Raw genomic sequence first — 14,476 nt, forward strand, 5'->3', positions numbered from 1 at the left:
ACTCCACTGCCTGTATTGGCTGCATTATAGACGGCCTTTCACCAAGTATTGGGGGGCTAGTCCAGTACAGTATTCTGAACACAGCTGTGAATCCATATTTTTATAGTTTTGAAGCTAACCACGCATTACCAATCTTAATTGAATATTAGCCAGTCATTCCGATACCAGTTTCTTCTTTCGGAGAACCAGCTTAATGTGGAATGTTTTTTTTTTTTGTGGAGCTGGTTTTATTCTACACAGGTACCATCCAATTATTTTAACTCAAGTGACGGTGAACCAATTAGTTTATAGTTTTCATGTTTATACTATCCTTCAATTCCGCGGAAGCTTCTGAGGCAGTTTTAAACGTCTGAACACGCTATCATGACGACATCCCTATCAACGCGTTAACTGACCTTTCGTGGTCGTCTACTTCGATAACGAGTGGATACAGTAACCTATTCAATATACATATTTCGTCCAGAATCTCCTTAGGGATAATTTATTGTAATGTACTCCGCCTATGCTTTCCATATTTGTTTTTTGTAGGCAATTATGTTCAATTTTTTTTTCAAGGATAAAACTATAACTTTTATGAAATGTAGTTGCTTTTACGAAAACTGATAGAACTTTCTAAATGTATCGCTTAATGAGTTAAGAATTATCGACGGTAACCACAATTCGTTACGTAGCTGTAGTGGCCGTACAAATGCCATAACAGGGAAAAAAATTGCGTCACCTTTGTTTGGCTGTAAGTGTATGTACCAAAGTTGTGTAAAACAAGTAAGGACGGCTAAGTTCGGGTGTAACCGAACATTACATACTCAGCTCAGAGCTTTGGAGACAAATGTTGGAGTTCAATGTTGACATAATTTACTTATATACTGTAAAGATATTAAATTTTTTGTTAAAATTTTACTTAAAAATTTTTTTTTAAAGTGGGCGTGTTCTTCATCCGATTTTGCTAATTTTAATTTAGCACACATTAATAGGAGTAACGTTCCTGCCAATTTTCCTCATGATATCTTCAACGACTGCCAAATTACAGCTTGCAAAACTTAAATTACCTTCTTTTGAAAGTGGGAGATGCCACGCCCATTGTCCAAAATTTTACTAATTTTCTATTCTGTGTCATACGGTCAACCCACCTACCAAGTTTCATTGTTTATCCGTCTTTGGAAATGAATTATCGCACTTTTTCGGTTTTTCGAAAGTTTCGATATCGAAAAATTGGGCGTGGTTATAGTCCGATTTCTTTCATTTTAAATAGCGATCTGAGATGAGTGCCCAGGAACTTACATACCAAATTTCATCAAGATACCTCAAAATTTACTAAGTTATCGTGTTCACGGACAGACGGACGGACGGACATGGCTAAATGCATTTCTTTTTTCACCCAGATCATTTTGATATATTGAAGTCTATATCTATCTCGATTAGTTTATGCTGTTACGGGGTACCGTTATGCGAACAAAATTAATATAATCTGTGAGCTCTGCTCAACTGAGTATACAAATTTTAATAGGCATTGGATTAGAAAATTGTCTTTTGTTATAAACGACATTCGTAAACATCCATCCAAACCAAATGAAAATATTTGCTATAGTCGATAAACAACTACTTTGTGGCGACCTAAAGTTGCTGTTCCTACGTTCCGAAAACGCAGCTCATATTTGAGGTTACGTAATATTTTCTTAGAATTTAGCGAAATGCTTTATACTGCATGTAAATGTTGTAGTAATGGTTAAAAAGGGAATGTACAAGGATTATAATTGCATCTTTCTTATCTCGAGGTATTTTTTTGGTCAAAAGTCAAATTGAACCTGTTCGCACGTTCCGATATTTATACCTTTCATAAAAATGAATATTTGTATTAAATTTGGTTCGATTTTCGAAATGTAAGTCCTTAAACGAGATGAACCCACCAATAAGTATACCGATATGACCAGCATGACGAGCTTAGTTGGTTTAGCCAAAGAGGATAAATTAATAAATTATATTTATTATTTATTAATAAAAGATATTTATCCTCTTTGGGAATAACCGAGCTCCCTTTCGTGTTGTCGAAGGCGGCTTTGAAATATACACCTAAAGTGTAAAAAAATATTCTATTCTGCTTGGAACCTTTTAAGATTTGCTCTTGAAAATTCGACTCATTTCTTGTTTTGTTCGTCGATTAACATACTGCCATATGGGATTCGTGTAACCTAAGAGACATGTCTGATGAGTACTCTTAAATAAAAGAGGCATAAAAAGTCAGAGGAGACACAAAAATGAATGAAACAGCCTAAAACACTAAAAAGAAATGGATTCTCATAGATATTGTAACGAATTTTGTGAAATTCTGATTATTTTGCAGCTTCTGTTAACGGTCGAATATCTGAATTGTCGTATAAATAACTCTAAATATTCAGTGTAACAAAACGTTCTTTATTTAGACTACTTTGGAAGTAGTACTTTACAATTACAATTATCACGTACTTCATTACAGCGTGTTAAAATCAAACTGATTGATTATTGTGCTGCTTTTATATTCTCGGATACCTCGTTCACCCATTACTCCTAAGGTCTAGATTTTTCGCGAACAGCTGCTTATTTATTTCTCCTTTATGTATCTGATATTTACGTTTCTACTTTGCTATTGTCGTGCATGTGTTTACTAGCAGCATAGTGATGTATACAACTGCTAATATTCGCCACAATATGATTACTAACGTAACAATTCACTGTTTTTATTCAGCCCTTTCATGATCCGTCACGTTTCATTTCGAGCAATGGACAGCTACACCTTTCTTATCTTTCCCAATACCTAGTTTATTGAAGATGCTCGCATTAAGTGGCTGTGTTTAGGTATATTCCGTACCGTCAAGTAGTCAAGTAGGGATTTGATGTAAATTAAGGGACATTGGCACAAGTTATTTTAATGAATGACTGCGCTATTTGACTTATAGAAAATTAATACCTTACTAAATAAATTCTCTTTTTCTACTTTAGATTGAAGATGTGTAAATTGGCCAGTGGGCCAAGGCCCAACTCAGCTAAAACTCAACGTATATACGATGATTTTTCAGCCAAGCCAACTTTAACATCGGAGCATAGTAAATACTTGTATATGGATGAGGGAGAGTTGCAGTGTGCGAGTCCGCAACAAGCAACCATCCTCACTTCTTGAACTGTATGGAATCAATGAGACGTAGTGAGGTGAACATTAGCCACCACCCAAATAAGGTAAAATTATATTAAAAAATCAAATAGAAATGGTAATTACCTTCAAAATTATATATATGTTGTGCCATGTATTCGGAATCCGGTATATCCGGCAGTTTTTCAGCTTTTGGTTTATACAGGTTTGCATAAAATAGAAATCTTGTTTATCATTTCGAGTCACTTTGATGTACACACATAGACAAACGTGTTCGTCATATAAGGTATGCGCCCTTTTATGAAAACGAAATGAAATATTAAGTTTGGTCCAAAATCAAAAATTGTAAGTCCTTAAGTATACGGAAATGACGAGGATGATGTGCTGACTTGATTTAGCCACGTCCTTCTGTCAGTTCGAGCGCAAAATAGTCCCTCAACTTTTACGATATCCTGATGAAATTCGGTGAGGAATATCTGGGTGTCCCATTAATCATTTGTCGGAACGACCGGACCGGATCACTCTGGAAAATATGTATCTCCGATACAACCGATTTTTCGGATAAGAGGGCTTTCGTAAATTTTTTCTTTAATAGTTTTAAATTTTACCAGAAGCTTACATATATGGCTGTCGTCAAGATCGGTCAAATGGACAATATTGTAATGAATTTAGGGAAATACCGCTTACTTGAAGAATGTCAAGTCAAAAGAAAATTTTCACTGATTTCGGTTAACTGACATATTAAGGTACAATGCGCTGTATGGAAAATAATCAAGAAGAAACAATCGGCTGTTGGTATAACAACACCTGGTACTGAATTCGCCTTGATTTCATCTTTGCAGCATTTGTAGCAAAAGATAATAAGTCGGTTTATGGTACAAACGTGCTAAGTACCATTTTTTCCAAAAATGAATTTTAATGCTGTTTGGTTAGACAGGAGCTAACTCATCAACATAACATATCAATAGCACCAAATACCCCCAACGGGTTAGGTGGCACCGAATATACCCGCTGCAGATGCCTGTCGTAAGAAGCAACTAAAGTACCAAATTGATTCAAGGGGTTGCCAGCGCAATTAAAGCTTCTCCAACCCAATTGTTTACCTTACCTGTCCTGTTTCTTTAGCAGCCGAGGCTCTGGCAACCCAAATTTCCTCATGAATCTGGGGGGTGTGAGGGTGGGATGATAAATGTATTGGCAATGTATACTCAAGATTTTTTCGTAGCCTTGCTTGCACATACGGTGAGACCTTTAGAAACAAATTTAATTTATCATAAAACAAGTAAGGAAGGTTAAGTTCGGGTGTAACCGAACATTACATACTCAGTTGCGAGCTATGGTAACAACATAAGTGAAAATAACCATGTAGGAAAATGAACCGAGGGTAACCCTGGAATGCGTTTGTATGACATGTGTATCAAATTAAAGGTATTAATGAGGGTTTTAAAAGGGAGTGGGGGTAGTTGTATAGGTGACCGCCTTTTCGAGATATCGGCATAAAGGTGGACCAGGGGTGACTCTAGAATTTGTTTGTACGATATGGGTATCAAATGGAAGGTGTTAATGCGTATTTTAAAAGGGAGTGATCCTTAGTCCCATAGGTGGACGTCGTTTCGAGATATCGCCATAAAGGTGGACCAGGGGTGACCCTAGAATTTGTTTGTACGATATGGGTATCAACTGAAAGGGGTTAATGAGCATTTTAAAAGGGAGTGGGCCTTAGTTCTATAGGTGGACGCCTTTTCGAGATATCGCTATAAAGGTGGACCAGGGGTGACTCTAGAATGTGTTTCTACGATATGGGTATCACATTAAAGGTATTAATGGGCATTTAAAAATGGAGTGGTGGTAGTTGTATAGGTGGTCGCCTCTTCGAGATATCGGCATAAAGGTGGACCAGGGGTGACTCTAGAATGCGTTTGTACAATATGGGTATCAAACGAAAGGTGTTAATGAGTATTTTAAAAGAGAGTGAACCTTAGTTCTATAGGTGGACGCCTTTTCGAGATATCGCCATAAAGGTGGACCAGGTTTGACTCTAGAATGTATTTGTACGATATGGGTATCAAATTAAAGGTATTAATGAGGGTTTTAAAAGGGAGTGGGGGTAGTTGTATAGGTGGCCGCCTTTTCGAGATATCGGCATAAAGGTGGACCAGGGGTGACTCTAGAATTTGTTTGTACGATATGGGTATCAATTGGAAGGTGTTAATGCCTATTTTAAATGGGAGTGATCCTTAGTCCCATAGGTGGACGCCGTTTCGAGACATCGCCATAAAGGTGGACCAGTGGTGACCCTAGAATTTGTTTGTACGATATGGGTATCAAATGAAAGGGGCCAATGCGCATTTTAAAAGGGAGTGGGCCCTAGTTCTATAGGTGGATGCCTTTTCGAGATATCGCCATATAGGTGGACCAGGGGTGACTCTAGAATGTGTTTGTACAATATGGGTATCAAACGAAAGGTGTTAATGAGTATTTTAAAAGGACGTGGGCCTTAGTTCTATAGGTGGACGCCTTTTCGAGATATCGCCATAAAGGTGTACCAGGGGTCAATCTAGAATGTGTTTGTACAATATGGGTATCAAGCGAACGGTGTTAATGAGTATTTTAAAAGGGCGTGGGGCTTAGTCCTATAGGTGGACGCCTTTTCGAGATATCGCCATAAAGGTGGACCAGGGGTGACTCTAGAATGTGTTTGTACGATATGGGTATCAAATTAAAGGTATTAATGAGGCTTTTAAAAGGGAGTGGTAGTAGTTGTATATGTGAAGGCGTTTTCCAGATATCGACCAAAATGTGGGCCGGGGTGACCCAGAACATCATCTGTTGGATACCGCTAATTTATTTACATATATATATAATACCACGAACAGTATTCCTGCCAAGATTTCAAGGGTTTTTTATTTCAGCCTCCAGAACTTTTTCATTTTATTCTACTTAATATGGTAGGTGTCACACCCATTTTACAAAGTTTTTTTCTAAAGTTATATTTTGCGTCAATAAACCAATCCAATTACCATGTTTCATCCCTTTTTTCGTATTTGGTATCGAATTATGGCATTTCTTTCATTTTTCGTAATTTTCGATATCGAAAAAGTGGGCGTGGTCATAGTCGGATTTCGGCCATTTTGTATACCAATACAAAGTGAGTTCAGATAAGTACGTGAACTGAGTTTAGTAAAGATATATCGATTTTTGCTCAAGTTATCGTGTTAACGGCCGAGCGGAAGGACAGACGGTCGACTGTGTATAAAAACTGGGCGTGGCTTCAACCTACATAGTTCGCTCTTTTTCACAGAAATAAGTTATCGTCCTAGAATCTAAGCCCTTACCAAATTTCACAAGGATTGGTAAATTTTTGTTCGACTTATGGCATTAAAATTATCCTAGACAAATTAAATGAAAAAGGGCCGAGCCACGCCCATTTTGAAATTTTCTTTTATTTTTGTATTTTTTTGCACCATATCATTACTGGAGTCTTGACATAATTTACTTATATACTGTAAAGATATAAAATTTTTTGTTAAAATTTGAATTTAAAAAAAAAAAATTTTAGAAGTGGGCGTGGTCGTTCTCTTATTTTGCTAATTTTTATTAGGCATACATATAGTAAGAGGAGTAACGCTCCTGCCAAATTTCATCATGATATCTCCAACGGCTGCGAAATTACAGCTTGCAAAACTTTTAAATTACGTTCTTTTAAAAGTGGGCGCTGACACGCCCATTGTCCAAAATTTTACTAATTTTCTATTTTGCGTCATAAGTTCAACTCACCTACCAAGTTTCATCGCTTTATCCGTCTTTGGTAATGAATTATCGCAATTTTTCGGTTTTTCGAAATTTTCGATATCGAAAAAGTGGGCGTGGTTATAGTCCGATATCATTCATTTTAAATAGCGATCTGAGATGAGTGTTCAGGAACCTACATGCCAAATTTCATCAAGATACCTCAAAATTTACTCAAGTTATCGTGTTAACGTACAGACGGACGGACGGACGGACATGGCTCAATAAAATTTTTTTTCGATCCTGATGATTTTGATATATGGAAGTCTATATCTATCTCGATTCCTTTATACCTGTACAACCAACCGTTATCCAATCAAAGTTAATATACTCTGTGAGCTCTGCTCAACTGAGTATAATAATAATAACAAATTAATAAATAATACACAATTACAAAAGTTTGGAAAAAATATGTATATCTTCAGAACGAAACACATTTTTGTTCTTACCATAGGTACAACGCCTAGACGATTTTCCAGAAGCAATAAAATCCTTCTAAAAACTTGAACTGGATTTCGAAAAGTAGCAGTGATCGTTTCATCTAGTTAGATAACGGTCAATTAAAAAGAATTATAGTAGTGAAATGTCCACAATGCTACCTTAAAACGTGTTTTTTTTGCATTTTTACGTTTCAATAACTGAAAACCTTGAATTTTCTGGGATCAATTCGTGCTAACAACACCGAAACTTTCGAAAAATTTGAGTTTTGTTTACAAAATTTATTTGAATTTTTTCGATTTGTGATATAGCGGAAAAGGCGTTTTCCGCAATTTGAGATAGGAATCTCTCGAAAACTTAAACTATTTTGGATAGTCTGACTTTTAGCAAAAACCTTTACAGAGATTTTTTTACTTGGTTTGTTCCACACTGTTTTTATTTGTTTTGCTCTTAAAAGGTGGATATTTGTGAAACGAATTATAAATTATTTAAATGAATATTAAATGGCCAGGTTAAAAAAAACGATTAAAGTCCAATAATCCCGAGATTTTTGGGAATGAAAAAAGACAGGTATTTCCGGGGTCGTCATCCCTAGGTTCAACAGGATTTATGACAATGATCATGAACTAAGTAGGACATACATTGGGTATATCGGGATTGCTTCTGAATATGTATGAATTTAAGCGGGAGTCATTGGTGCCGTATGTCGTATCGCTGTAGTCGTATCCCTAACGTAATAAGCTGTTTATCGTTACGATGGTAAACCAAAACCCAATTGGTTGGCTACGATACGGTTACGACCTTAGCGGCACCAATAATCGATTGCATTGATTCTCATAAGATTGGTCGAATCAGCTGTTATAAGGTTACCGATACGGTTACCGATAAAGCACCAATGTCTCCAGCTTTACCCTGTTAAAGATCGCAGTAGAGCTAGAGTGACGCGCGTCTACCTGGATAGGTAGTGTCCTCAATTACGAGTTCAGTGTAGGCGCATAGTCAAAATAAAATAGATTTTAAATAGTTTGTTGCAGCTTTTTGACAGAATTTTCTATGAGCTATCTTTCAAAAAAGCTGAAACTAAATTTAAAACCTATTTTATTTTGACTATGACTGTGCGCCATGTAGTTTAAAAAAACTAAAAAAACACGCCTTAGCACAGAGGTTCGTGTCTCCACTATTAACCACAACTCGTTTTGTACCGAGTTATTTAACCACTGCCGCCAGTTACAAACAAGCATATATGTAAACAAGTGAAGCTAATATAAGCGTGTTAAAAATAGTGAAGTATGTTTTGGGAAAAACAACAAAAAAAAATGGTACATACAATCGGCTACAAGAATTCGAAGACAACCCAAATATTAGAATCTAATATATTTCATTAATAATTAATTCAAGGAGACGAACACATAAATTAGTACCTATTTTATTTTAATCATATTTAACCCGTATTTATTTGAAACCTTGAAGCGTTGATTAAAAATTATTCAGTACTATAATAACGCTGATACATTATAATAAGTAATAAGATTTTAATTAAGAAGATTTCAATAATTTTGTGGGCGTAGCATAATTTTAAATGACGAAGGCCGCAAATCTCATTACAAATGTAGTAAATCTCCACTTTTCGTGGGGCTACAATCTTTGAACTTGGACTGGGACCGAGATAAGAAATTTGGAAAAAACATAGCCACCTATAGCAGGGGGAACCTTACCATCGATTTTTAAGTGATTTCTCATTCAGCTTCAAACTGGAAAGCTCAGTTCTGAGCACCGGGACAATGCAAAAAGGAGAAAATTTTCCGTTAGATAGCGCATGGATCGAGGTAATTAGAAAATTTTTCCGAGATATACATATATACTTGAGATATAGTTTAGATAACTTCTCGAAGGGTTACAGACTTTAAATTTAATATATGCGCAATGAGGACTCACATGGAGATAATTTAAATCGTCCAAGGCGATCGATTTTTAAGAAGGTTCCCGATGGTTCATAGGTGCGGGTCATCAAGAAAATTTGTACGAAATGTGTGGAGTCTTGCCACCAATTTTTTAATAACTTAATAATGAGGTTCAGAACCATGTGAAAACGGCAATATACGATTTAAACCCAATTAGGTACCAGGACTTATAAAAAACTCCATCCTCTTAGGGCGTACCTTAGTTTCTGACTCTGCGACCCTAGTAGCTGTAGCCTTGACCTCGCAAGCGCAGGACACGAACACGGAACGTGCTCAACAGTTTATTTTTGCAGCCACACTTTTTACATCTGCCGTTATCAACGAGAACTACTTTTCATTACACCCATCATCTATGATCAAGCCTGAGTGAAGTCTCTCCAAAGCTTGTGTGATTTCTTCTTGAGGAAGTTCGGCGCTGCTTAATTACGCAACCACTGCTTAAGAACGATTTTTGCAGAATTTCTACCCGACCCCTTCCGTTCATTCGGAAACATTAGTATACAATTATATCGTATTTTCTGCCATTTCCGCACCCTTGCCATTTCCGCACCATCCAACCCGAGTGTGGCTCCAAATCTCTTTCGAAGCTCAGGCACGATATCATGTAGTCTGATCGCTTTATATTAAATAACGCTTCACTCCAATGACCATGCGACCTGCACTCAAGCTGCCCCAAAGCCTTAAGTCTTGTTGCCGTTGTTAATCCTATTTTCTTAGACATTATGTATGCAGGTAGGATGTGCAGACGAGAAAATTTTCTTAATAATTTTGTAGCCAATATGGAAATTTTTCTCGTTTTAATAAATGCTCAACTAAATGTTCGTTTGCCCAACCAGAGACGTGAATGTATAGTTATACGTTCTCTGTGCCCAGATGCAGTTCTTAAGGAATTTCTAGTACTATTTTCTACATATTGTCAGGATCAATTTCACACTGCAACTTTGATTCTGCCAAGAAATAATTGCTAGTGCGTCGTCTTTTGTCAAAAGACAAGAAAAGTTGAACGTTAATTAAAATCAATAAGAATTCAGTATTATTCGGGTACATCAAATGTAAGGCATCGAATCCAGAAGATATTTTACATTCCCGGGATTTTGGGACTGCAAAATGACAATCTCAGTGTTATGAGATTATTCGGCATTGCCCAGGGACTATAGGTTGGGGTTTTATAAATATGTAACGTTAACTTTATAAAGAATTAAATACAAATATTATAAACAAATAAAAAATTAATTTTGTTTGAAATAAAAATAAATACCTAGCACTAGCTGTGTTTTTTTAAATGTATATACATATGCACTTAAGCTTCATATGGACTACTAAGTATGCAACTTTATCTACACTCATGAAATTGTTGCGCAAAAAATTAGTGCTGCTAAATTTCAGTATACATTATACTCAGTTGCAACTATAATGTATCTCTCCATTTATTCTCTACACTACTCTCTACTTTTATAACCGAAAAGGGTGTCTGTGTTCACAATTCATCGCAACCGGTTCAGCTATAAGTTATACACTATTACCAACAGAGGTGCGTGCCTCCGCCATTCGGTACAACCATCTTTGCAGCGAGTCTCCAATAATTGCCGCTAGAAGCGTATTCTTAAAGGCCGCGGTACAATGGAATTTTTCATATAGATGCGTTACACAAGCTTATGCACTCCATTAACATCGCCACAATCAACCAAGATGTTACGTTTGTAAATATGAAGGAACTTCAGACTTAGCAATTGAAGTTTATTACGCCTTGCCCATTCACATAAAAAATTGCGCGAAACACTCTTATAAACATTCTCCCTATACAACAAAAATACTTGCTAACATATTTTGTGTCGTATTCAATTGTTATATTGCAGTTTTTAATTGTGAAAAATGTTAGAAAATTTACCAACCAGTGGGAAAAATAATTTCACTTGCAAAGTGTGCCAACACCCTTAGCCAAATCAAATGTCAAATTCTTCTTCTTATGATTTGCTTGGAACAAAATTGGGGAGTTGGCACTTTTCAATATCAGATTGCGCTAGTGTCGCTCATTCTATCATTCTCCAAAAAATACATGCAATCTACTCATAATACATAAGCTTGTGTTAAACTCATCTATATGAAAAACTGCTTATGTGTCGGAGCTGTTAAAAGCATATTATACACCGACGGCCTCCGTGGTGTGGTAGTAGCGTGCTCCGCCTACCACACCGAAGATCCTGGGTTCACGCCCCGGGCAAAGCAACATCAACATTTTAGAAACAGTTTTTTTCAATTAGAAGAAAGTTTCTCTAAGCAGGCTCGCCCTTTGGCCGTGATTTGGCAAACTCTCCGATTTTATTTCCGCCATAAATAGCTTCGTTCAAAGTCAGCTTGTAGGTACCTTCCCGCCAATTGATAGAACAAATTATTGGAGAAGAAGCTTGGCCTAAATCTTCTCGAAGGTGTATCTTACCTTGCATATTTATATCTATTGCTTTTATTGAATAATAAATTGAGCGCAGAAAAAAATTCAATAAATTTTTCGATAAATCGTGTTTCGATTCAACTACCTTTTTACTGATACTTATCCAGTACTATAATATCGATACCTACATGTATTTACAAGTATCCCTAAACCAGCGTTGCCATATATTTTTTCTAGGTCGTCAGACGCCGCACAAAAAATCGTCATATCTATGGCAACAGCCAATAACAACCAAAGTTGAGTTAGGACGAAGTTGGGTTATTACCAGGGGGCGTACGATTGTATTCGCCGGAAACCAAAATGAGATCGCCGGATTTCATTCAATAATATTAACTTTAATCCTAGCGAGATAATTTACGTCTGTGAGACGTACGTCCTTTTAATTTTGCTTTCAGTCTCCCACAATCATAAAGAGAGAACATTCTCATTCTCAGTTTTCTCATCTACCATTACCAGCTTGTCAGTGGGGGGTGTTTTTCATAGTAAATTTTTTGTTTGCTGAAATATATACGATTGTTTTTTAAAAATACGTCTAAGAGACGTGTCGTTATCTTTTACGTGACTACAAATTTTATATGTAACTAGAAGACCCGGCAGACGTTGTTCTGCCCTAAATTTGGCCTATCTGCATACATTTTAATAAGCTTTTTCCGTCTAACTGTGCCCTTCCCCCTCTTCACTTTTTCCCAATCCTTTTATTCACTCCTCCCTCCGTCTTTTTCGCTTCATCTATTCCATCTTCGTCTCAGTCTCCTTCTCTTTTCTCTTCTCTCAATTTCTTCTCATTCTTCTGCATCCCTTATTGCCTGTCCCAGAGGGTGGTATGTATTTTATTCCAGTCCCAGTCCTAGGGCTAATCCTAGTCCCAGTCCGTCTCTGGATAATATATTACTCTAGCTATAATCTTATATATATATATAAATCTAGCTATATATCTGGATAATATATTACTAAAGCACTCATCAACAGCTTTCATTTGATATCCATATTGTATAAACACTGTCTAGGCATTCACTGGCCCACGTTTTGGCCTATATCTCGAATCCCTAGTCACCCAGGGGTATGAAAATTACTCTCTGCTAAAGCACTCATCAACAGCTTTCATTTGTTATCCATATTCTATAAACACATTCAAGGCGTACTCGGGTCCACGTTTCGGCCTATATCTCGAGACCCTGTACGTCGATCGCAACCAAACCTATGTAGTAAGCACCGCGTGCGGTTTACGCAGCTTGTGTGAAAGTTTGAACAAAATCGACCGACGCATCTCTTCAAACACCGGCGACCAACTAACACACATTTTAGCCATTCTTTATATATTGTCACGAATATTAGAATCACTAAGTGATACTCACATCACATCGCTAGGGTGATTCTAAGCAGTATGTGCGTAAATAAATAAATTATTATGTACACATTACGACAAGCAACATTTACATACACGCAGCGGGGAAATTCACATAAACACATTAGCCGTCGTTTACCCACATGCATACAAGGCAGCGAAGAGATAACTCACACACAGATGTACATATTTAGTCAACAGTCAGAGTATTACTCACATATATACACGCATATGCCTATGTGAGAGTCTATAAACTACAAATAGGTATACATATATGTAGCTCAATTACTAGGGTAAACAAGTAGAACATTCTACAAGGAGAAACATCTGGAATATCCCAACGATGCAGAAAAGAGTATAAAAGCGGCAAAAGCGGAGTAGTCTGACTTGAGTTTGATTTAAACACGATAACAGTTGTGAAGTATAAGTGTTATTCAAAGTAGTCTAATAAAGACCGTTTTGCATTATTAAATATTTGATTTATTTATTCGTCAATTTAGCGATACGAACGTAAGGAGCACGTTGAAAATAAGCGGAGTTACAGTAAATTCGTTACAATATATATATAGATTTTTATTTTTCACACTTCACTATAATATTAAAACGAAATGCATATTTTCGTTGCTTTTGAAATTCGGCTTAAAAATTGCACATGGAACAACTAAAGACTCTCCTGAATTAAAAAAAAATATCATAGTACCCCTAAATCGCGGGCCCCCTCAGAAACCCCCCCCCACCCTCCCGGCGGGCCTGGTGATGTGCTATACTTGATATCATTCGTTATAAAATTTTTTATTGATAAGCACGTTGTTTAATTAAACACCAACCAATTACATGGAAGTATATCCGCACCACCTGAAAATGTGAGTGCCGGTGCGTATACGTAACATTTTATTATTACGTATAAACAAATAAAAAAAATTTACAATAAAATAATATTTCGACTATAAGCTGAGATATAACCTATCCTATATTTCAAGTTAAATCAAACTACACACGGGGTGAAAAACAAATTCAAAATCGGTTCAATAGTTTAGGAGTCCATTGGCCCCAAACATAGTGACACGTGATTTTTATATATAAAGATTTTTGCCTAAAATGGAAATTTTAGCCAATATTTTTTCATTATTGTTTAAAACAGTTAATTCATTCAATTGAAGTACAAACAAATTATTTTATTTAAATTTTTTTGCTATAAACTGAGGTCATTCGAAAAAGACTGATTTTTGTAAGGACAAGTCCAAGACAAGTCAAACTTAATTTTTAATATATTAAAAAAACAACATTTTTCTTTAAAAAAATATTTAAAACAAGTGAATATATAAAAAAAAACAAAAATGTAAGTTTTTTTTATATCTTCAGGGTCCTTAAAC

The 14,476-nt window shown here is 36.2% G+C and overlaps 1 protein-coding gene across 5 annotated transcripts in view; it reads left to right on the plus strand.

Annotated features, from left to right (window-relative positions):
• Window positions 1–14,476, plus strand: part of sbb (scribbler) — a 112,722-nt gene that overhangs the window by 58,682 nt on the left and 39,564 nt on the right. For all 5 annotated transcript variants that reach the window (XM_067777011.1, XM_067777013.1, XM_067777009.1 and 2 more), the window contains exon 2: window positions 2,974–3,207. In XM_067777011.1, the coding sequence (XP_067633112.1) occupies window positions 3,157–3,207 (51 nt within the window). In that variant the 5' untranslated portion in view covers window positions 2,974–3,156. The remainder of the gene's footprint in view (window positions 1–2,973; window positions 3,208–14,476) is intronic.

The sequence above is a fragment of the Eurosta solidaginis genome, chromosome 3 (genome assembly GCF_040869045.1).
Source record: "Eurosta solidaginis isolate ZX-2024a chromosome 3, ASM4086904v1, whole genome shotgun sequence".
Lineage (NCBI taxonomy): Eukaryota > Metazoa > Arthropoda > Insecta > Diptera > Tephritidae > Eurosta > Eurosta solidaginis.